The 24,080-nt window shown below is 40.2% G+C and overlaps 1 protein-coding gene across 5 annotated transcripts in view; it reads left to right on the top strand.

Annotated features, from left to right (window-relative positions):
- FILIP1 (filamin A interacting protein 1) overlaps positions 1 to 24,080 on the top strand; it is a 101,398-nt gene that overhangs the window by 47,404 nt on the left and 29,914 nt on the right. For all 5 annotated transcript variants that reach the window (XM_085056479.1, XM_085056482.1, XM_085056480.1 and 2 more), the window contains 2 exons: positions 11,935 to 12,108; positions 14,166 to 14,344. In XM_085056479.1, coding sequence (XP_084912605.1) covers positions 11,935 to 12,108; positions 14,166 to 14,344 — 353 coding nt within the window. The remainder of the gene's footprint in view (positions 1 to 11,934; positions 12,109 to 14,165; positions 14,345 to 24,080) is intronic.

Below are 24,080 nucleotides of genomic sequence, written 5' to 3' on the forward strand. Positions count from 1 at the left end.
GTGCTTGCTGTAGGAGAGAGCTCACTAAGCACCTTGTGCATTTGGTTTAATATTTGCCTTTCTCCTAAGACATGGCATTACTTGGTCTTCCCATCACTAGTCAGTCTGACTAATATAAGCAAGAGAATTTGACTCTGTAGCTGTTGTTGTGATGTTTTTCTCTCTGTCTCTTTTTCCCTTGCTGCAATGTGTAAACTTCCATGTAATGCCTCAAACTGCTTTTATATTGACTTTTCCAAGATGTTGTAACAACATTGTGAGAAGCACCTAGTTGTTGTTTAGTCAAAACACTGTATAAATGTCTATATTTTTCTTCAGTGCCTTTTCTATACTCCTCCATTAATATTACTAAATCTGGATCTGCTTGAAAGCTCAGGGGAGGAATATGGGATAGGTTGGTGGGTAGAAACCAGATGTGTTTCTTGTGTGAAGTACTGAAATCAGAAGGGAAAGCTGAGGCAAGTTGCCTTGGCACCAGACAAAGGAGTGAAGAGAAGGAGTTTTCAAATGGCCATTAGCAAAAACAGCACAGATTAACAAGCTGCAGATGAGCCAAGGCAGAAAGAATAGGTAAAGCCAGAAAAAAAATGTATGTAGGGTATCTGCGAAGTCTTGTTGATTGAATGGAAATAGTTTAGGATTTATGAGCATATCATACAGAGGAAATACAAATTCCCCAAGAGAAAAACCTTGGCATGTACGGAGCTACAGGGAAAAGAGACGCTAGGGTTAATGTGAGGAGGGAGAGGTGACTTAAGGAGAATGGAATGAGGGGAAAGAGGCTGGGCAATAGAAGAAAAAGAGTGTAAGGGAAAGGGGAATACAACAGAGAGAAATTGAGCCAAGCTCATGGAAAGTGGGCATAAAAAAGGCAAGACAATGAAAGGGAAGATGGTATCCACAGTATAGCAAAATAGGAGCCTAAAAACAAGACCTAAACTGTCTGGCATAACAGTACAATGAGTTAAAACATTCTCTCCTGTCTTACTGACCCCTGGTTTGTTTGTGTTTTCCTGGTGAAAAATGCTTTTACAGCACCAAAAAAAAAAAAAAAAGAAAAAAAGTTTTCAGACCACAGATGCTTCCTTCTATTTTTATTGAATAATTTACAACCAGAGATTAATTTTGTCCAGGATAGTATGGTTTATTTTCTGTAGCTTACATTCACTGCTGTGCAAAGTGCAGAACATACCATAGGAAGTAAGAAGAACTTGTCTAGCAAGTCCCCAAATCATAAATTTTAAAATAGAATCCAGCTGTTTTATGAGAGAAAAAGAAAAAGTAAGACAGTGTACTGAAATATAGTTAAATTGTGCAATTTAGGCAATTTCCTGCTCCCTCTGAAATTAAGGGCAGAGGTACTATCAACCATAGTGACAATAGCCATCCATCTCTTTGGTACTAAAATTGCTTTAGAACAATATGTTTTTCAAAGTAATGATCCTCAATAAAATGTCACTGTCACTGGACAGCTGTGGGCTGAAAACCTCTTTCACTAAGACATTTTAACATCCTTCTCTGTTAATGCCTGAGTTGTACTTAACAGAGCTACATCTATTGTGTTAGTTAAGCTTGAAGGATCAGAGGAGAGAGGAATCATTGGCAAGTGTCTCTGACCCATTGAACATCTTATCTATAATGGAAGGAAGAGTATGAACAGCTTGGGGTTTTTTCCCAAAAATTCTTGTTCAAAACAGAACAGAATTTCCCACAACCATCTTTTTAAGTTTAGGTCTTGCTCCCAACTGAAACTCTCATGCAAACTTTTAAAATCAATTTTAAATAACTGATACAATTTGACTACTTATTTTTCTTTTTCTTTACACTTACTTAACAGAAATTGTATACCCAGTGCAACAGTAATGAGGAAATTTGTATCTTTTCTCATTTTTGTTGAGAGAAGTTTCACTCTGTGGGAGAGAGCACATGGCCAGTCCTTTTGCAATCAATGTTAAATGCATGATCTCTCTGGCTTTAAAATATCTGGGATTCTTTGGAGAGCTTGCAATGAGCATATGTCTTATGTGTCATAATGCTGTCCAGTACTCTGAGTCACCAGTTGTTAATTTAACATTGTAGTGGTAGATGAATGTTTTTATTAACTTTGCTGCTCCAGTTGTGCATTTATTAAGTTTTTGTCTGTTGTTCTCTAACTGAGGATCAGATAAGCTCTTGAGAGCAAAACAGATTATTTTTTTATCCAAAACAAGCTTTAATAAAAGCAAATGTAAGTCTTTACATAATAATTGTGAGAACATGGCTGAGAAAGCGTCTCGTTTCTAGGGTTAAAGGCTCCACCTATTGGTTGACTAAAGTGAGAGAAATGTAACATTTTCACATAGAAAACTGCAGGTCCCACTGAACATCCTGTGTCTTGCCACATCTGACAAAGTTGCTGGCTTGAGTATGGAATTTTGTGTGATGTCCAAAATAAAGTGAACTCAGTGACTTACTTCAGAGGGCTGTGCAGATGTGGCACCCAAAATGATGCACTGCTGAGACACTATGAAGGGAAGACCTTCCCTGAGACAGAAAGGGTTTGGATTTTGCAAGTGAAGTCTTTCTTATCCTTGGCTTTTCATTGCAAAAAATAAGCATCAATTCATCCATGCCAGAAAAACGAGTGGAAATTACTAACTCAAATACAGTTTCATGGTAACTTCCATTTGTCACCTTCAAGTTTAAAATAGTCAGAAACAGAAATACTGATGTGGCTTCATAATGAAACCCCAGTTCTCTAGTATAGGCTCGTGCAAAAACAGCAGTTCAGGTAAAATAGCATTTTGAAGGGCTTCAGAGTCATTCCTGGAAATTAAGTGGGAGTATGGAGAGGGGAAAGGATGTCCAAGTGGGGCTTGGAGAGGGGAAAGGGAAGCACAGATATTGGGGGTGATCAGGAGGATTTTGGAGACAGCTGGAGGCTGTGAGGGCACCGTGGGCATGGCTGGGAGCTCTCACGTTGCACCCTTCATTGCCCACCCTCTCTGGTTTCTTCCCACTACGAGTTCACACCACTTCCCTCATTTCCTCTGACAAACTCCTCTGTTCAAATAATTTGCTAAGCTGGTGAGTGCTTGCTGTAGTGCAGCCCTACTGTTCTTGCCCATTCATCAGCCACCAGTAACTTGGATGCACACTGTGCAGCACAGAGTACTGGAAAACAGCTCGTTGAAGCCAACAAAATGCTTGGACAAGAGAAAGTTGTGTATACAGTTTATTACACATATACACACACTGAGGTCTGTTAATGTCCCACATGCTCCTGTCTCCACAGAGGAGGCAGAAGGATTGCCTCTGACTTCATCATCCTGCTGGATACAGCCCTGCTGGCTCCAGCTTGTCTTGCTCCATCCTGCTCTTTGTGTGCTCATTCCTGCCAGAAGGCAGCAAGATCACCGAGGAAAAAAATGCCAGGGCTAATTTGCTCCTCTTGAAGACAGAGTACTTACACCAGCAGCTTCAAGTGCATCCCTGAAATTCAGGTCAGAGCACCTAATTTCAGATGCTTCCACTCCTTATTCTGTCAGTGTAGCATTTTCAAAGAGCAATTTAGACAAATTACATGTCTAATGAAGATACTTTCTAGTTTCCAATAGATGTCAACAAATTGGACAATAGTACAGAAGTAGATGAACCTGGAGGAAATCAAAGAATATAACAAACAGGGAAGATTAATAAGAGAACAGTTATATTGATGTCAGAGAGCCATATTTTTTGTAGCATTCACAGAGTACCTAGATCTTCTATATACTTGGGAATTAAATCTCATTGATGAGAAATATTATTTCCTTTATGGAATGGAAATTGGAGCATGGTGGGGTTAATTTTATGTGTGAAGCATAACAAAGAGGTCCATGATCCATTGATCTCTTGTGTCTTCGTCCAGACTTGGTAATAGGGCCAGATGATAACAGAAGAAAGAGGAAAATAAATGCTTTCTCTGTTATTGCCCTTTCATTAGTCACTTTTTCTTCCCCCTGAAAGAAGTGCTAACTGATCACAAAAGGAACATGGCAACTTGATGACTAGTTGGATCAATCAGATCAATCTGTGGTTTCTGCTTGCTGCTGGGCTTCAGGTCATGTGAAAAATATTATACAGTTAATGTTGGCCAAGATAAAATCTCTATGACTGGGTACAGCAAACCCAAACCAGGGTGCTTAGCCATTGTGAGGCATTGCTGGAGCATGCAGAACACATCCCAACATGCAGATTCACACACATAACTTGACAGTGACCCCTTGCCTTGGTGTCTCCGTGCTGACTGGATCATGACACTGTAATTCTATATGCTGCAGTAACTGCCCCACACCTTGATAATATCAAGCAAAGTACTCTTTCAGTGTGAAAAGACAAGACAGGGTATCCCAGACCATAATAATTCTGAAAACATCAAGCAGTGTGGAGTTAATACTTTTCAGGGCCTTGCCATGGGAATTGTGCTGGCTGTGGCCCAGACTACAGATAATTAATTATGTCAGTGAAAGGCTCTGGTGGCCTGTTTTCTTCAGAGAAAAGTGACATCATCCATGGAGCGCTCTGGCAATAAAGCAGAACAAAGCTGTGTGGGCAGGAAATAACAGACAGATGTCTTCTAGTGCTCATTTGATCTGTTTCGAAGCTTGCTGGAAGAAGTAATACATTGCTCAGTGCTGCTTCTCCTCAGCTCTGCAATCTTGAGCAGGAACTTTTTTAAAGAGGCCAAATTAATTTCTGATGTAATTCTTCTGGAGCCACTTCAGAAGATTTATGCAGTGGATGAGCTGGTCTATCATGTGCCTCTTCTCCAGTATTGATTTTAGAAGAGCTTTCTGTGTTATCAGTGAAAGGTAATGCACAATAAAATTAAATACAGTGTATAGCTCCAAAGGCTTCTTATAAGGCCAGAAAGTTCTGCATGGTGTGGAAAAGACAGGACAGTTCTGTTTCATATCCTCAGGGTCATGATGGACCATTTGTATTTCTGGGTACATATTTCACTTACCCTTTGTACAAAATCAACAATGATCACTTTTCATCGCTGAAATAATCTCTTTACCTCCAGAGTACATTATGTACCTAGACTTGAATACAGAAAATTTAAAAGAAATTCATGCAAGTGAAATCCACAATTTCAGGTATTAGGAAATTAGGCTAAGATGAAAGGTGAGAAAAAAAGTTTGCTGCACATAGAGTCTTCCTTGCAAGAAAACCTATATATTCACATTGCTAGTGCAGCCTAACTTTGAGTCCAGTGTGCAGTTTTGGTGCCACAATATGAGAAAGATATGAATGCATTAGAGTGTGTACAAAAGAGAGCTATGAAGATGATGAAAAGTCTAGAGGGGAAATAATACAGCAGCTGGGGTCCCTTGGTTTGTCCAGTCTGGAGGAGACTGAGAGGAGACCGCATTGCAGTTACAACTTCCTCCTGAAGGGAAGAGGAGGGGCAAACACTGATCTCTTCTCTGTGGTGCCCAGTGAAGGGACCTGAGGGAATGGTCTGAAGTTGTGTCAGGGGAGATTTAGGCTGGATTTCAGGAAAAGGTTTTTCACCCAGAGGGTGTTTGAGCACTGGAACAGGCTCCCCAGGGAAGTCGTCACAGAAGCAAGCTTGAAAGAATTCAAGAAGCATTTAGACAATGCTCATGGTATGATTATCCCTGTCCTGTGCAGGGCCAGGAGTTGAACTTGATGATCCCTGTGGTACCTTCCAACTCAAGACTTCTATGATTCTGTGATTTTATGTAATTAGCCAGCATTTTGCATGGCTAGCATCACTGAGTGAGTGACACAAACAAAGCTACTTCAGATATCTGGTATAGGACAAAAAAAAAATTTTTATTAAGTTTTTAGCAAAAAGGAGCTTTGTATGATGCAATATGCAGTAGAGCTTCTAAATTCCCTGCTTTGAAACATGCTTTGTACAGTAAATACAACTGTTCTGGAAAGCAAATTGCTACCCAGTCATTGCAGCAGCATGAAGGGCTAGAGTGAACAATCAGGCCTTTAACAAAAGTGTCATTCCAGCAGTAAGGAGTAGTTTTTATTATGTTCTGTATACATATTTATAGTATTATGACACAAAATTAAGAAAGTGCTCTTTCTTTAAAATTATTTTAATTTCCTCCTAAGCTAAAAAGATGGGAAGTTACTGATCTTAAACAGGGACAAGTGGCTTAGTGTTAGGAAAGTTTTCAGATATAAGTGTTTGACTACCTCTGTGTGAAGATGCATTTTTTCATTAAAGTCAACCAACCAAGCTATGATACTCACTTTCTGAGGTCTATAATGGGACTTTTCAGAAATAAGGCCATTCCTGCCCTGATGGCAGCACAGCATGTCCTGGATAGTGCAGGAAGCAGTGAGAATATTCTCCTGATCTCCCTCAGGATGCCTTGAGTGTGATGTTTATTAACTTTAGGTGAAACATTTGTAAAGCCTACTGGAATTTAGGAAATCAGTCACTGGTAAGACCCCAACATTACATGGATAACCTGTGACCTTATCTAGTTTCGGATGCTGAACAGAGCAGCTGTTGCACTATAAATAACCTGAACTGTGTGCAATGCAAGGAATAACAATATAAGTACAAGTAAAGGTTCCTGTCTGTGGTTTCATAGTTATTTTTTGTAATTAACCACTGGGAAGAAAAATACAGCTTCGTAAATATTAAATATCTGCTTCTTAGTGTACTTACTCATGTAGGTATAACAAAGTGGCTTCATAACTAGAAAATAAATATTCAAAAGCTGGAAATATCAGATTGTTACAAATATTATATAATTGCATTTCTTGTAAATGCTACTCCTGCTCCTGAGTTTTCAAAACTTCTTTCATCTGATTAAGAGGATTGTTATCATGTTACTGAAATATTGAGATTTCTCTAAAGCAGTTAGATGTAAAGTAGTTAGATGCCTCCAAACATGGAGCTATGAAGGTAATAGTTACTAGTAACTGATTTCGAGAGAGACACACTATGAATTTGCAGGAAGGCTACTTATGAAAAAAAATTCAGGGGACTTTAGGACATGTACTGGCAAATGATGTTGAGCTGGGTTTTACTCTTAGCTGACAGTGATTACTTCGACTCCATTCAGCCCATCTTGAATACAACTGATTTTTTTTCCTGATTTACTAGATGCCTTATATGAAACGAGTTTGATCAGTTCAGTCCCATTTCCCAGGTGACAAATGGCCTGTGGCAAAAATTCCCCGTTTAGTGGGTGCTGAGTTTTGTCAGCAGGCTCATGGGAGAGGCCAAAGACTGTGGGAATGGGGAGACAGGGCTGTAGTAAATTGGCAGGGCAGGGCATGAGGAGGAAGCACGTCTGAACGCCCGGCTTGTGTAACAGTCTTTCCATTGACCAAGAATCTGGTTGCTAGGCTGCCGGACCCCTTTTACAAGCAGCAGAGTCATGCTATTGTTTCCTAAATGGTTTCAATTTTATGCAGGAACCTCTTTACATCCTTTCTATATCTTTTAAATATTTTACTAGGCACGTAGTAAAGCGAGGTTTGGAACACAGCCCCCTGCTCTGCTCAAGTCGGTGAGCAAAAGAAAATCCTTCTACTTTATTCTGCCAAAAAGTGTTTCAGGGTAGCCCTGCAATGAGTGGGCTCATGTCAGCCTTCCATCTGGGCAAGTAGCATGCACTCATGAGAGAAGGGGAGCATTGTCTTGGATTTCCCAGGTAGTAACACAGGCCCCAGATCTTCGCTAAGTGCACTCATGAGTGGAGGGAAATGAGGGCAGGCAAAACTTTGTGGGACAGCAGTGTTCCACAGCACCTCAGCCCCTCCAGGATGTACTCAAGGACTGAGGTCATCAGCCTTTAGGTTTTGGTACCTCCAGTAAGCATAAAACAAGGCTTAGACATAGTTCAACTTTGCAGTTCCCCTATCAGCAGGAGCAATGGAAGGAGTTAAATTAGTACATCTTTAATCTGTCTTTATTGCTCCTATCGCATAGAGAATCAGGTACTTGGGGCACTTTGGTAATGGAAAAGTCTCTTTATTTTCAAGAACTCACAATCTGAACAGTACAGATAGAATGTCAGCTTGGACTTTTCTGTAGGACAATTGAAATAATGAAAAACCAATAAAAGTAAATTTTTTAAATTCCGTATTTTGACTTTAAAGAGCTTCTCTGACTAATTGCAGTCTTCTGGACTTTTACAAATAAGTTTCATTGTGTTACAAGCTGTTGCAATATGTGGTCTTCTCAAGCCTGGATGCTCTTTCTCATCACAGCACCAACAAAACAAAAGAAAAGAAGGACTTGAGAGACGGTTTCCCTGTGCCAAACATCATGTTCCTTCTACTAAAGCAGCTAAAACCTCTTCTCTGGGATTTATATGCAAGTTTACTTCCAGTTTGAAATATCTTCCTTGTGTTTGTCTCCTAATTTAGGATTTATGCAAAACAGCATTGTGCTTTGGGACAAGGGAGGCACCAACAGTAGATGTCCATCAGTAGAACCAGCTTGCCAGCAAGTTCCCCTCTTCTGAGCTAGGGCCCCTCACTTTGAGCCTCTCATGCCTCTTCACAGGTATGAATCTTGAAGCAACCCAAGTACTCCTCTGCAGGATTATTCTGAATTGTTTTCTGAAAATGGTCTGTTTCCTGCAGATCACTATACATTGAAAGAAAACATCTCTGTCTGACCTCCCTTCTAGTTGTTTCAGGCGAAAATGAGTCATTTGGAGAAACATGAAATCAAAAGATACACAGGCATGCTGTTTCAGCTCCTTCCTGCTATATTGTCCTGAGGAGTTTCAGAGAGACTGACAGGAATTCACAAACTCCAAGGTTAATGGAAGGCTAGGATGTTGCCTGGGTCTCTCACTGACCTAGGTTTATCTCCACTTCAGAATCTCCCTATGATGGAGCTTGTTTCTGACCAATTAAATTCATCTCCAGTTTATTATTAGCTTTAGGTTCCCTTGTTGGTGCAATGCTTCCTAGCAACCTGTGTGTCTGTCAGTTTGTTTTCCACAAACTGTTATCATTACTGAAACAGAGTACTTGGTGAATTAACCAATACCCTCAAAAAGATAACGATAGGAGAAATGGCTGAGCCCAGAAAAGGCAGAAGGCACCTTGCCACACTAACACTGCCCAAATCCAGAGTGCCAGCAGAGCACAGGGTACCCAAGAAGGGGTACAGGAGAGGGCAGCTGACTGTGCCCCGCGGGATGATGCCACCCCGCCTGATTCTGGGCTAGGTACTCTCCCTTTGGGCTGCAGCAAGGGGTGTTCAGTGCTGACAGTCCTACCCTGTCCCCTTGGAGCTTGCTGTGTCACTGCTCCCCTTTAAAGATTAAGCAACGAATAGGTTTTTTCCTTCAAAGCTCTGAACTGAGCTTGGGCACCATCTTTCCTTCTTGGGGTGTCAGTTCCTCCATTCAGCATCATCCACTCCCCTGGCTTGGCTCCTTCTGGCTTTTAGGGGACCCAAACGTGCTGCATCCAGAAGCCTTTCTTAGCTAGCAGGGACTTCCTTAGCTGTTTCAGAGACTCTTATTCCTTTTCCCTTGTTGTGCTAAAGTTGCTCCATTTTAATTGTGAGTGATGACAGACTAATGAGGCCTGAAGGAAAGTCTGGCAGTGCACAACTGAACAGGGGCTGGGGCACTCACTGGGCAGAGCAACTGCCTCCGTCAGCTATTTCTGTATCAAATAACCCTTGCAGGGACTGGAGTCCAGCTCTTTGCTCTGCCTAGTCACAGTGTTAAATCACCAAGCCTGAGCTCTCTGTCGGCTCTGTCCAGCCCTGTCAATGTTTAACTGTGCCACCTGGGGCCCAACAGCTTCAACACGAGAGAATGAACTCGTCTTCCTCCCCTCCCAAATAGCTTAGGGTCTGAGGTGTGCCTGCCCCTGAGGAATGGGCTGTCTGGGGCCTGAAGCTCTGTGTGCTCAGAATCCAAACAAAAAGACGTTTCAACATGACTGGCTGTGTCTCTTGGTGCAGAGGGCAGAAGAGAGCTGTGCTCCCATCCCACTGTTTTCCCCTGCTGCCAGGCACACAGCAGGATACCAAATTAGTTCATTGGAACAGGATGCATGCATGGCCTCAGAACCACCTCTCCCTAAAAAGGCTTAAGACAACACATAATCAAATCTGCATATTTAGAAATCTCTCCATAGTCCCATGCTATCTTATTGGACTGTTTAGGGGCTTTTTCTTCAATATAGGAACATTGGCTTTGTGGTGATGAAGACACTAAGACATCTGTTATTTCTACAGGGATAGAAAAAAGTAATGCATTCTCAAACCTGTCTAGAAATTTCCTAAAATAACATTTTTCCTGTACTGAGAGTGGCACAGTCTCAGGATGTGAGGTAGTGAGGTGTACATGCTCTTCTGCCTTTCTTTGGGACTAGCTCACATAATTCACTTAGTTGTGACATACACGAGTGATGCATCTTTCCCACTCTCATTTTGAAATAACAGGAATATCATTCCAATTTGTATTTTGTATCTTGCAGGCATGTGCAAAGATTTTACTTAAGGTTGCAAAACGTTATACAGTGTAATTGGGCTAGCTCTTAATTAGATGGCATGATCTTTGCCTCAAGTTCATTATTTGTTTTATTTTCATTTTAGACTATTTTAAATGAAAAAGAAATTAAAGGGCCTTTGCCATTTCTCAAAATTATTTTCTTGCTCATTTTAAACCAGGTGGTTTTGTAGAGCTGTGATGCCTCTGTCGTACTGGGTAAAGATTTAATATTTGCTACAGGGATGAACTGAATGCTGGTATGAACGGCATGGCAAAGTGTTAAGAGTTGGTCAGTTCATAAATCTTAAAACAGTCATTGCTTACATAGGGGCAGGGTTTGTAAAAGATTTTTTTCCTGTATTTCTGAACCTTTCCTTAGCCCTTAATTTACTTCCCAAGCTCACATGGGTTGTCAGAAAGGCAGACAAGAGAAAATTGCCTGTACTCTTCTGCTACCCCACCCGTTTTCACTTGTGGGAAAGATGCTCTCTAGGGAAATGCAGGAGCTCCCTTTTGCCCACCAAAATCTTGTAGGTTTTACAGTCCCTCCCTGGCCTGTGGCCTCATAAACATGCCCTGAAAGACAAGCAGGTGCCCTGCCCTCATTTTACAGATGGCTTAACAGGTGTTGGTAAGTATCATCAGAAACAGAGCCCTGGCTTAAGTGTCTGACCACAGCATAGCCCTAAAATGCCCCTTATTCATAGCCAGGTGGCCTTTCAGAGCTGTCTCATCATGCCCAGATGTTTGCTCTCGCTGCCTGTAACTGGGAGTTCCACCTGGGGCCAGAAGCAGGAGCTTGGCCTCAGGCTGCCCTTGGATCCAGGTGCATCCCTGCTCCCAGCCCCAGCTCCAGCAGCACAGCCATCCTCCGCTGCTGGCAGGATTTGCTCAGACTTTCCATGTCTGACACCAGTTATGCTGGTTGGCTGGAGTCTGCAACATGTCTAGGGTTTTGTTTGAACAAAAAAAAACTAGAAAATTTTATTTTAAAAGTTACTTGAAAAGTACTTAGTCACAAATTAAGGTAGGGAGTGACTAGGAAGTAGCTTTCTGAGAAATATTAATTCAGCTCACTTGTGCTGCTTGTTCTACTCATTTGCTTATCCCCTTCAGGGAACAGCATGGGCAACAAATATGATCCAGTATATGAAGAATAATGATATTCCCTGGCTATAGTTGCAACCCAGATAAAAATTTGTAGCATTGAAATGTAATGTCATGCAGGAACAGAATAATTCATCCCTTAAAGGACAGCATTTGTATTGCACAGATCATGTTTACTCTGATATCTCCCAAAATTTTTATATCTGCATTGATAGCCTAGCATTTTTCTAATTAATTTTATTTCTGTGTATGCAGTCTGAACATATAAAATACCTCTATTTTCCCTATGTTCCCTGGTGGTTAATAGGTTGACTTATAGTAGTGATTTGTAATATTACAGGCAAGGGAGGATGTGATCCACATGCTGAAGACAGAGAAAACCAAACCTGAAGTTTTAGAAGCTCACTATGGGTCTGCAACTCCAGAGAACGTGCTTCGAGTGCTACACAGGGATGCCATCCTTGCCCAAGAAAAGTCTATTGGGGAAGACGTCTATGAGAAGCCAATTTCAGAGGTAACAACTTTTTCATTGACAACATTATGTCTGTGCAGGGGGAATCCTAATGAGAAGTCAGACTCCACATATTTTGGATGTGTGCAAAGCATGCAGGAGGATAACACAGAATTTGTACACTGACAAGAAAGTCTTGTTCACTCATATGCAGAATAATTTGTAAGCAAAGTCACTGGATTTGAACAAAAATCATAAAGAGGTTGTATGCTTCTTAGGGCTGGTGCTGTTAAGCAAGACCAAAATGCTTGGGTGTTAAATTTCTGATTTTTAAATTCCTTTCAATTATAGGCTTCAGCCTATACTGCTCACAGCAGTGGTAACTACTCTTTGATTTTCTTGGCATACTAGAACACTGTCATGAGGGTAGTTAAGAAAAGAAGATCTTTGGAGATTGACCATATTTATGGGATCATAAATCTGTATTCATTTTACGTCACTTAAACTCTAGGACTGCAAAGTCAGTTCAGCCCCTAAAGGAGACTTATAGGACTCCTTGCTTTAAAACCTAAGCAATAAATGAATGTCAAGTAGACCTGAGAATTAGAGTAGACCTGAGAATGTCTGAGGCCAGCATGAATGCCAAAAAACCCAGCCATTGCTGCTGTTCATCGTTTCATAACAGTCCAGGTCATGGGGAAGGAGCATGCTACAACATACAGTATAACATACTGTAGTTCCTCCAATTAGAACATTTAATTTCTGCCCCAGGGGTTGTGTCTACCACAGATTAGCTTTGTACTGTGTATTCTCATTGAAGCATCTCCTGGAATTTTTGGGATGGCAGTAAATAAGGAAATCAAACCTTACTATGTGGGACCATACATAAAATACTGTCAAACAAGATTAAAAGAGCTTAGCAAGGCCTTTTTTGAAAGAAGCTGATAATTTGACAGGGACCTCGGTGTAAGATGTTTTTCATGTGAAGATTCACAAGGCTTATGTTGAAATAAAATAGAATGGTGACAAAATTAGGTACAAAAGATCTACTCTCAAAAGCTGAACCCATCCTGGCTCTTTGACAAAATGCAATGACTGTTTCACTTTGGCTGCTATGGCCAGCTTTTGGAGAGCAAATTTCCATGGTCCTCCTGCTCTCTTATTTCCCTCAGTTTGCTAATGATACCCTGAGAAACAACAGCAGCCCCAGGGCAGCTGGGGCTGAGGAGAATGAGATTCTCACAGGGCAAGGGCTGGGGGAGGGCAGAGCAGGATCTGCCAGCCACCATGCCAGGGGCAGGTAACCAGACAAGTGCCAAGAGGGCTGCCTTGGCAGGGAGGAGGCTGGAGTTTGTCATCTGCACCCAAGAAACAGCAAACGGAGCAACATGGCTAGCCACGGTGGATTTGGAATGCCCTGGCACTTTTTAGACATGCCTTCCTGGTTTTAATGTTTGTTTGAATAATAATTGGCATATTAAATTACTAAAAAGATGCAGAAGACAAAAAAGGTGAAGGGTTTTGAATAAAGACAGAGAATTTCTGTCAAAAAAACAGGCTGAGGGGAAACCTCTAAGGCTTATAATTAATTGTATTTGGTAATGTAAAACTGAATCTGGACTGAATCTAAATTTTTGCATCTTTTATCTCAGCAGTCTTACAGGTGTATTAAAGATGCAAAACTCAAATTTCAGCCTTCAGATTACACTTTATGCTCCACATGCAGGTGTCTAGTCCCCATATAGGTGTGTGAGCTCAGGCTCCCATGATCTGAGGCCTGAGCTATAGCCTTTTCCCCATGAAATGAAGAAAGTCTGCACAGCACCTCAGCACAGGGGAAATTCTGCACTGCAACAATATTATTTGTTACCTTAAAGTTAAGTGAAGTTCTGTCCTTTGTGTGTCTGAAAACTGCAAATGTTTATTGCTAATATGTCATCCAAATAAATCATTACTTTCACAGGGCAGTTATTCTTATTGCTAGTCACTGCTTTATGTAAAACCCAAGACATGAAATTACGGGACTTGCATTTACCAAACACAGCATTGTTGGTTGATAAATCAGATAAAGTAAGCAAGGAGACCTTTAAAACAGTCTGTTCTTCTTTCCTACAATCCAGCTGGACAGACTTGAAGAAAAGCAGAAAGAGACATATCGGCGCATGCTGGAACAGCTCCTGTTGGCAGAAAAGTGCCATCGCCGCACAGTTTACGAGCTAGAAAATGAGAAACATAAACATACAGATTACATGAACAAGAGTGATGACTTTACCAACCTCTTGGAACAGGAGAGGGAGAGGTGAGTGCAAGAACTACTCCCAGTGTCCCAGTGCTTGTCCCTTCAGCAGTGACATGGCCTGGTATTTTCTGTGCTTAAATGACACTGAACTTATGTGTAAAGCATCTGTTAATGTCAGTCCACTCATGTCCTTTTTAAGTATGTTACTGTGCAAGTCCTGAGCTGGGGAAATACCACTGAATGTTCCTGTAGTGTGCACTTGAATTAAGAAACAAATTTGTTTTGAATTAGTCATGCCCATTTTGGGTTCACCTCCAGGTAGCTTTTGATCAGATGTTATTTATGTTGGCTAAGTTTGGGACTGGCTTGCTTAGCTAAGTGCTAAGTTTTGTGAAGGACAGAGCACTGTTGTCACAGCAGGAGAGCAGGGTAAGGAAAACCACAACACACATTAGGATACTGGCACACAAGTGGTGGGACTCTGCCATGCCCTTTGCATTTAGGCTTGCAAAGTCACAAACCATTTGCATTCTTGCTCATATTTTTGAAGATGTGAAGATGTGTGCCTCAGGCAAGTTATCTGTTCCCCCAGAAGAAAATATTATCATGAATTATAAAACATGCCCAGCCTGTGGTGGACTATCTGCAGTGTTTATCTCACAGTGTCATTCACCCCAGATTTCTTCTTTTCAAGTGTTTCTCCTGCTTGTTGGATGAATAATTTGTTCTCTGTGAATCTAAGAAAGGGAAGATCACCTACCTTAGCTGAAGACTGAACACTGAACCTTAGCTGAAGACTGAAAACTGAATAACAGCCTCAGTTTTTTCAATACAATATTTTTGTGCTTATACCAAATTGCTTGAAAACAATCCTCTTTGTGTTTCTTTTCCCTAAAAAAAAAAAAAAAAAAAAAAAAAAAATATATAAACACTCAGAGGAAAATACTCAAGGTAAGTTCAAAGAAGAAATGCTTTTGAGGAAACCACAGGCTTGTGCCAGACATTTGCAAAAAGCCAGGAGCGAAATTGTTTAGTGTATTTCCTGAACTCAGTTCAGTGCCAGCTTTGAGTAGGTGGCACGTGAGCTACAGTGACCATATTTCCTGATTTAATAGGTTTCGGGTTTTTTCTGTCTCTACTTTCCTGGGTTGATTGGCAAACTTTAAAGAACAGAAATGCTTCCACATCTTAGCAAATTGATTCTTATAATAGAAAATGAAAAATGTATTAGCAAATACATTTTAAGCAATAAAAAATGTTGTCTTTTCAAGTAAGGAGTGACTTCACATCTGATTCTCATAGATGACGTTTTGTCTCTATGCTGAATATCCATGTATGCATGGACATGCAACCACTAAAATGCTACAAAAGTGGTATTAAAATACCATTTACATTTGTCTTTACATTTTTAGATTCACATTTGACAATTTTTGCCTTATTATTCCCTCTCAATTTGTGATTGCCACTAAATAGTCTACTATTATGACCTTGTTTGAACTGACATCCTTTAATGAAATGATTAAGAAGCTTTTTGTCATACTATTGCTAAGATATCAAGTGTTTTATCTGTGGGCATTTTCTCTTAACGCTTCCTCCTCTCTCAAACTTCAAGTTTTCTACATTCTACAATTTTTGGAAAAACAGCAATAAGAAAAGGAAAATTTGAATTTGAATTTCAGTTGAAAGATCTTTAAGAGCAATTAAATCCACAGGCTTTAGTCACCAGTGCCTCTGTACTTGTGGGTGTAGGGGAATAACTGCAGTGCTGAAGCCCTTTTGATTTGTGTTGAGTAACACCAGAAATTGATGTTTGCTATATAATCCACTTTGTTTGTCTGTGACACTGATTTGTTTAAAGTTAGTAGCAACCAAGCAGAGAGAACACGGCATGTAGCTGAAAAGAGAAAATCAAGATGCACACACTTCCCTCTTCAGGGCCCTGCTCTCAGATAATTTACAGAGCAGATTAGCAAAATCAGGATGGGCTGGAAACCACTCATAGCATAAGGTCTGAAACAATCTCAACTTCTTACCTTTGTTTTCTGAGTGCACATGAAACTGAGGCTGCAGCCACATCTTTGTAGGTATTAAAAACTAGAAGTAGTATTGCTTGAGGGCTATATTCACAAAGAAAGAGAGGGTGATGGGATGACTTCCTAGGAAAGCCCCAAAGTGGCAATAGATTTTGTCAAAAAGAAAGAGTTTGAAGTGGAAAAACTAAGTTGCAACAGATTAAAGCATACAAGAGACTCATACTCAATCTGGATATTGGGAGAGAGAACTGACCTGCCCAAAGGCATTTTTTAAGGTCCTGCATAGGCTTTCTTGTTTTATAAGAATCACTATACATTTAAGTCATTTTACTGTGGTGCTTTGAGGGTTACTTTATTAAGAGCTGAACAGACTTGTAGTCTCCATGAAAACTAAAAGGGACACAGAGGTGAACTTTGCCCGTCAGCCACTCTGCTGCACTCACAGTTATAATGTTAATGAGACAGGGTGAGCCAGAAGAAGAACAGTGCTGCAGGATGGCCATCTCACACCAGTCTGCTACAATGAGTAGCAGTAATAACTTCTGTCCTGGATCTAAGCAATTTTAGTAATTTCTTTCCTCACAGTATTTTATCAATCTTTCCTAACCATTGTTGTCTATGTCAACTTTTGCAGGCCACATTTGCTTTTGCTGTCTTGCAAAAGTTTGAACAAAGTAAAAAGGACTTCTTTTAGAGCAGAAATATGCCTCAGTTCTAATGTGTGTCTAACACTCTCTTAATGTATTTACTTTGGAATATTTTTTTACATATGCTTTCATACATTATCTCTAATCCATCTACAACAACATGATATGAAAGCAAACAGTTCCTATGAGTGACTATTAGGTCAGCCTCACACAGGAAGGAAGTAGCAGGAAAACATGATTTGTCAAGAATAATGACGCATGAGAAGTATAAAAAAGAGAAAATTGTGCACTGGGATATTCAAAATGTAGACAGCTGAGGGGGAAGTAAATTGAGAAAGCTGAAGGGCCTCACTGTTGGTGTTGGCTCTTCAAGACCAAGTGCAACTGACCTGAAGAAAGATTGTGGAAAAGACTGGCATGTTACAGCAAAAGAGTAGTGATGCCCTTTTGCCAGGTGGAGATGAAAGAAATCTGGTACTTTTAGTGGAAGGTGCTTCTACAGACATGGTGGTTGAAGTGTTCTGCCAGTTTCCCTATTGTATGCCGTAACAGTGTCTAATGATGTTTGAAAGTCATGGACAGTATTTTCTATTTTTTTATGCAATCAAATTTCCCTTTTCGACACTTGCCCACCTCAGCTGCTGTTCCTCTAACATCAAGTTGTCCTTGGGCATCTCTGATCCAGGGGAATGCAAAAGCAGACATCTTCCTGGAGCCTCCTGAGGAGGCTGAGGAATACGGAGAAGAGCTGAAGGCCCCCAGGCCACCTCAGAGACTCCGGTGACAGATGGTGGCATAAGGAGTCTCTGGTGTGACAGGTGGAGAATGAAGAGTCTGGTCAGAACTGCACTGACACTGTGGCTTGCAGTGGGCACTTGGAGAGCAGGAGACCAGGCATGAGCAGCCTCAAGGATAAAATTAGTCTTCCCAGCACAGGCACATGAACTTCAGCCGTGCTTTGGGGAGGGAGCTGGTGGCATGACTTTGGGCTGAGTTGGGTACAGCTAAACCAGCTGTTGGTACTTCACTATCCCAAAAATTCTTGTGTAAAGCAGGCTTAACATGAAATGGCACTTGGTTGTTCCCTGTTCTGCCTAGTCCCAGCCCTCTTGCCTCCCCTTTTAGGGAACTGGGGACAGGGTAGGGGGAAATTCAGTTTATAAATTATAAACTTTTTCATTTGATCAGTAGGGCTTTTTATTCTGGTGGAAAAGGAAGAGATCTTTGTAATGTCAGCACTTCTTCAATGTTTCGAACAACCTAGGAGATGAGGGTTAAAATGCTGACATTTTTAGAGGTGCTAATCTCTGAAAAATGTTTCTTGTGCCCTTCTTTTAATCCTGTTGGTTGACAGCACATTTGCTGCTATTAAAAGCACTGGAAAGTTCCCATTGATTTTAACGGTTCAGAAAGAGGCTTGTGGTGAGGACCACTGAGCCAGTCCTGCCATCCACGATAGATGGAAGAAACAGCCTGACAGCCTGCAAAAATGGGGGGAGGAGAGAATTTCTTTTATATGCATGGGATGTGGGTTGCCGAATGGAGGGTGTGATGTGGCAGAAAGGCTTTGTTGGAGCTCTGTTATGGGGGATCCCTGTGACTGCTTTGTGAGTAATTTGATCACTTCCAGCATGATCCCCGAGACTGCTGAGACTGTCACCCCACCACACAATGGATCAGTAAATATACACCCAGCATCTCAGTGTTGTCTGTGCTAAAGACAGATACTATGTTTTATTGTAAGACTTCACTGAAGTGATGAGGATTGGTTCTTGCTTTCCTCACTGCTTCAAATTATTCTTTACAACCACTGTGAGTGTTCTCAGTGCACTGAAGCATTTCACATTTTCCTCAAGACAAGGCTGAGGATTCAGTCTGTAATTCCTAAGCATTGCCCTGCTAAATCTGGTTTTAGTTAAACCCTCTTTTTGAAGTACGTGGCCATAATTAGATCTGCCTAGAGGAGACAGCAAGACTGTGACCCCAGATCTTTCCTCCACAAAGTTCCCTTTCAGTCTTCACGTAAAATTGTCTCCTCTTTGCCTCCCCCATTGCAGCACCCCCAGCAAGGAATGCACTGGCAAGTCCCTCGGAGGTCTGTGATAATACATTCCTCTCAGCTTCAGTCATGCTGGCACCGAGATGCTCTTGGCTGCTCTGCTGGTGATGTAATTCTGGGCCCACATCACCTGCAAAGGAAACTGATCTGTGAGCAATAAAGCACACAACCCTCTTGAAACAAAAATGGGAGTGTTCATGTTAACAATTTTTTGAACTCCCCTTTTTCCCCTTTTTGCAGTTCTGCTTTTGTTACCAAAGCTCCCCTTCTCCCTTTTCCCACGAGACGGCAGCACCAAGCCTTTCATTGGGAAGTGCTTGCCTTTTTGTTTCCCTCTATTTCATGGACCCAAGCAAGTGTAAAGGCTGGAGTGTGATATAGCTTGGAGACTTTGTGTGTGTTGCCTTTCCAGTTTGTGTTTTCCCTTGATTTTTATGAATACTGTAAAATAAGGGGGATTGGCAGGAGGACAGCAGGACAGAGTATCCATCAGTCAATTACTAGTTTAGATAACAATCCAGCCAAAAATATGAAGTGTTTAGGATGAATAAATCTCTGTGATTTACCACCATAAGGCCAAATTCTGTGGTAAGAATAGTCCCATACAGAAATATCTGTGTGAGGTATAAGATCCAAACATATAAAACACATTTTGACCTGTAACTGTGTAATCTGTTGGTGATTCCTCTAAAGTCTGGAAATTAAGTTACTTAACAGAAATATTTTTGCTATTTTCTTTTTTTTTTCCCCAAGAGTTCTTAGCCATATTTGTACTCTGGCTTTTTTTTTTCTCATATGGTGATTGTTTCTGTGTCCTGATTTCCAAACTGTGACCAAAAAAAGGGAAAAGCCATCCCAATGGGACTTCACCATTGCCTGCAGCAGTTACTCATCCTACCGCACATTACTGGCCTTAGTAGAGCACTGAGTCACTCTCTGTCTACTTTTCAGTAAGTTCATCCCTACATTTTTAATATTATAATGTAGAAGACAAGGACAGCAGTATAGTTTTTATTCTTTTCTTTTAGTCAGACATGCTATTGATATGGTTTAGAAAAGCTGGTTATTGTCTGTCAATGTAATATATTCACAGGATCACAGATCAGAAATTCTGTGGCAGTCTATTAAAAGATATGAATTAAAAAACCTGGCAATGACAAATACAATTTCTGCACAGCTAAGTGACTCTGAAGGTCATCCATTTTGCAGGTCCTGTTTTACAGCTCTAGCTGACTGCAAGGCAGTGATGGCTTGAAGCTTATGTTTTAACTAATGAATCTGGTCCCAACTTCCAACAAAATGGTTCCAAAGGTAATTGGAAAATGAGAGAACAAACAGTCACATCTGACTGTGGAGAAACAATATGAAAGTATTGCATGTCTTACACAATGTGAGCTGGGACTAATCCAAATCCATCTCTTTACACTTGGATAGTCCTCAAAACTGTCCGGTCTTTCAGTCACCTCTGGGATTATATAAAATGGCATCATGTGTTGTTTCAGCTAGTCTTCCAATTTTTTTTCTAAGTAGGCATCAGCTTCATAGCCCTTGAGAGAGAATTATTCTACAAAACTATATGTAGTTCATTATTCCTAGCAAGTTTGCTTGCTAAAATCATCAATTCAAATGCTCCCAGGGTCAGACCGGGGGAAAAAATTACTTCATTCAAAATCTACTCACGAACTCAAACACTGTCCAGGGTGCAATAGGTAACAATTCTAACATTTAAGAGGCCTTTGGCATGTTTCATAGTTATTATACTACTGAAATAAATATCAGTTCACAGCTCTACTTTTTAAGTTGTCATTTTTTTAGGCAAGGAAAACAAGAATTGAATCAGGGTCATGTGGGGAAAATTGCTTCCTCCTTCAGAAAGATTAGAAACAGGTTTCAGTTGAAATGCCAGGTTTTAGTGAATTTCTAAAAAATTTAGATAGATGCCACTTATTTACAAGTATAAATATATGGTAATAGGTACTCATGCTTGAATATGTTGGATATTTGCTTTATGTTTAAATGAAAGTTTACCTGTGCAGAGATGCACAGACTAATTAATGAAGTATATGACCTACTGCTTTGATTAATGCCCTACTAATATCCAGGTCCTGTTCTGTATGGCCTGATACCTTCCCTAAGTTGTATGAAGAACCTCAAGACATCATCTGACTAGGGGAGTTATTCTGACTCAGTGAGCCTATATGAAAGCTTTCCTAACCCTAAACAGATGTAATGCTTTTTCCATCTTCTTTCCCCAAAAGGGTGCTGAGTTGTGCATCTCTTCTCATTCCTGCAGTATCTCCAGCAGCAATGGAGAATAGCAATAGCGAGTTTTATATTTGCATCATTTCAGTTCTCATTTCTTTTTAAGGCTTGTATGTGAAAAAATCTTAAGGCAGAAATAAAAAATCCAGGGGGTGCAAATATCCAAACAAAGTGGTCTTGTGAAATTTGCCAAGACCTGTGCGAATCTGAAGGGGGGAGAAATGCAAAATGTATAATTCACCATATATTTGTAAGGTACCTGAGTAGGTGCCTGATTATAACATTTTGTTGTCATGGTTAGTATTTCAACTAACTTTTAAAAAACTCATTACGACATGCCATTTTGGGTGTAAGACTATTATTAGTGTCAACCAAGACAATCTGGTGGTCTAATTCACAGGACCGGCAAGTCAAAAAAACATATCAAATAACCCTGTGATTATGCCACTCACCTGGACCATGGCAGACCTTCAATTCTGTCAGCTTGTTGGAACATGAATCCACCTCAGAGGAGGCCCTCCTGGTCACATCACACTGGTTCCTTGGGGTGTCTGTTCCCATTCTTCCTGGGAAAAACTGTTCTACTTTTACAAGTAACTTACATAATTTTGGGTTCTTTTCACCCAAGAGGTGAAAATCTTCTTGTAGGTCAGTGTCTGGGTATTCAAATTTCCCAGGCAGAGGAATTCACTGGTCCAGGCAGATCACTTTATCTGAAAAAGGAAGGATTTTTCACTTGTTGGTTTGGTGAATTTTGCCAAGATACAGCCCTCTCTACCTCCCGCTTTTCTTAAAATGACAAAAATGGAAATGAAATTACTGATATGAGATGAACAAATGTTTCACTGAAATCCACATGAAATACATTTTTCACTTGAATGAGAGAGAAAAATAAAGCTTTATATATATATATTTCTTTGAATTTTTGGTTCAGCTCTGAAACTGAAAAATCAATTACTCACACAGCTCTGTTATGCAGTTGCTTATGTTAGGAAATGATTAATAGTAACATAGCTGAATATGTAATGCCCTAATGAGGAAAGATAAAGAAATGAGCAGAAAATGAGGCTAAATTATAGCAGAATGACAGCAATGCTTTTCTGACGATACAAATTACATCATAGCTGAAAAAGTATCTCTTGGTGACAAGTCTATATATCATAGAACAAAAGTTCCTGTACAATTCCATTTTAAAAGTTTTTTTCAGAAGAACCGGAAAGGGATAGATGTATTCTCTTTCATCATTTAAATGTCAGGCTTTTCCTAGATGACTTAACTTGTCTTCAAATGATGCATAGAGGAGAGTCTGTCCTGGCTTGACTGGCTCATGTCCTTACCTGACAGAACAAGTGCTGTTGGTCTAACTTGCTCTCAGTGGCAAGCACTATTGCCTGGTGCCCACCATTAGCACACCAAGCTTTCTACATCCATCTACTTCAGGACTTAGGAAATAATTAATCCTGATGCTGGATTTTATGAGCACAAAGCTGGCATTGTTGCAATTCCTTTGAAGTCAGTAGAACTCCTCTTGATTAATGGGATTAATGAGAATCAGAGTAGGAACTCTGAAATGTGCGTATGCTTGTACCTGTAGAAGTCTATACATACATATATAAATGTATTACATACAGCAATTTCTTGGGTGGAATTAAAGCTACTGCATTGAAGTCTGCTCTCCACAAAATTAACTTGTCAACAATACATATCTCCTGTAAAATTATATTTTTCTCTAACTTCTATATGCATTTTTGTTCATCATAGTAATAGTAATAACAATAGTAAAAACAATAATAATAGTAATAGTAATAATAAAATAGGAACTGTAATAGTAATAATAGTAACAACAACAATAATAATAATAACAACAGGAATAATAATATTTTAATTTTTTTACATAATTTCTACCGCCAAATTACACCTTTGTGTTTTGAATTATTTTTGGTCAGTGTTGTCTATTGATTCTCCAAAGGAGGCTGTAAGCTTTTGCCTCCTTCTTCGTGAGGCATCATTTGCACTTATACCACTATAAGATTTTAAAAAATAATAGTGATTTGTAAGTGAGGCTGTTCAGTGGAAGTCAACAGCTAACGACTGAATACCTGATTAGAGAACAACAGGGCCAGATTGCATAAGCCCTGCAGTTATTCAGAGGGCAACACAGACGTGGAAGAAAGAATTTTTAAGGCAAAGGGAAGCACAGTACCTTCTAATTCACACATACTGTATGAAACTGGCCCAGTTTCTCCTTGCTTGCTCTCCATCTCAGAATATGAGTTTTCCCTGTCCTTTTTTTTGCCATTCAAATACTCAACAGGCTACAGTCAGGACATGATCTTGGAAAGGAGTAGCACAAACTAGAATTATTTTTAGACCGAGGAGAGAAATAAAACCAAACATGCCATTTTTTGTGGCAATGGATACACAGGGGATGGTGCAAGTAAGTCCTTCTTTGAATGAAAGCACTGACAGCTCCTGTCCTTGTGCAATGGCTGTGCTCAGCCCATGTCTCTCTCATCCTCAGAACAAGGCCCTTGATTTTAAAGACATGTATTTCATCACCAAATAACCTCTGGTGAAGAATGGTATTTAGTTCAGGCAAGAAGATGGAAGTACCAAGAATATGCAACAGCAAATTTGGGCAAGCAAAATACAGATCTGCTCAAAAATCAGATGCCTGTGAACATTCAAATCTATATATGTATTGGTTGGGTTTTTTTGGTTTGGGTGTTTTGTTGTTTGGTTTTGTTGGTTTTTTTTTGTTTTGCTTTGTTCTTTGTTTTGAGGTTTTTTGTTTG

Source organism: Lichenostomus cassidix, chromosome 3 (assembly GCF_008360975.1).
Source record: "Lichenostomus cassidix isolate B80296 chromosome 3, HeHo_3.0, whole genome shotgun sequence".
Taxonomy (NCBI): Eukaryota; Metazoa; Chordata; class Aves; order Passeriformes; family Meliphagidae; genus Lichenostomus; species Lichenostomus cassidix.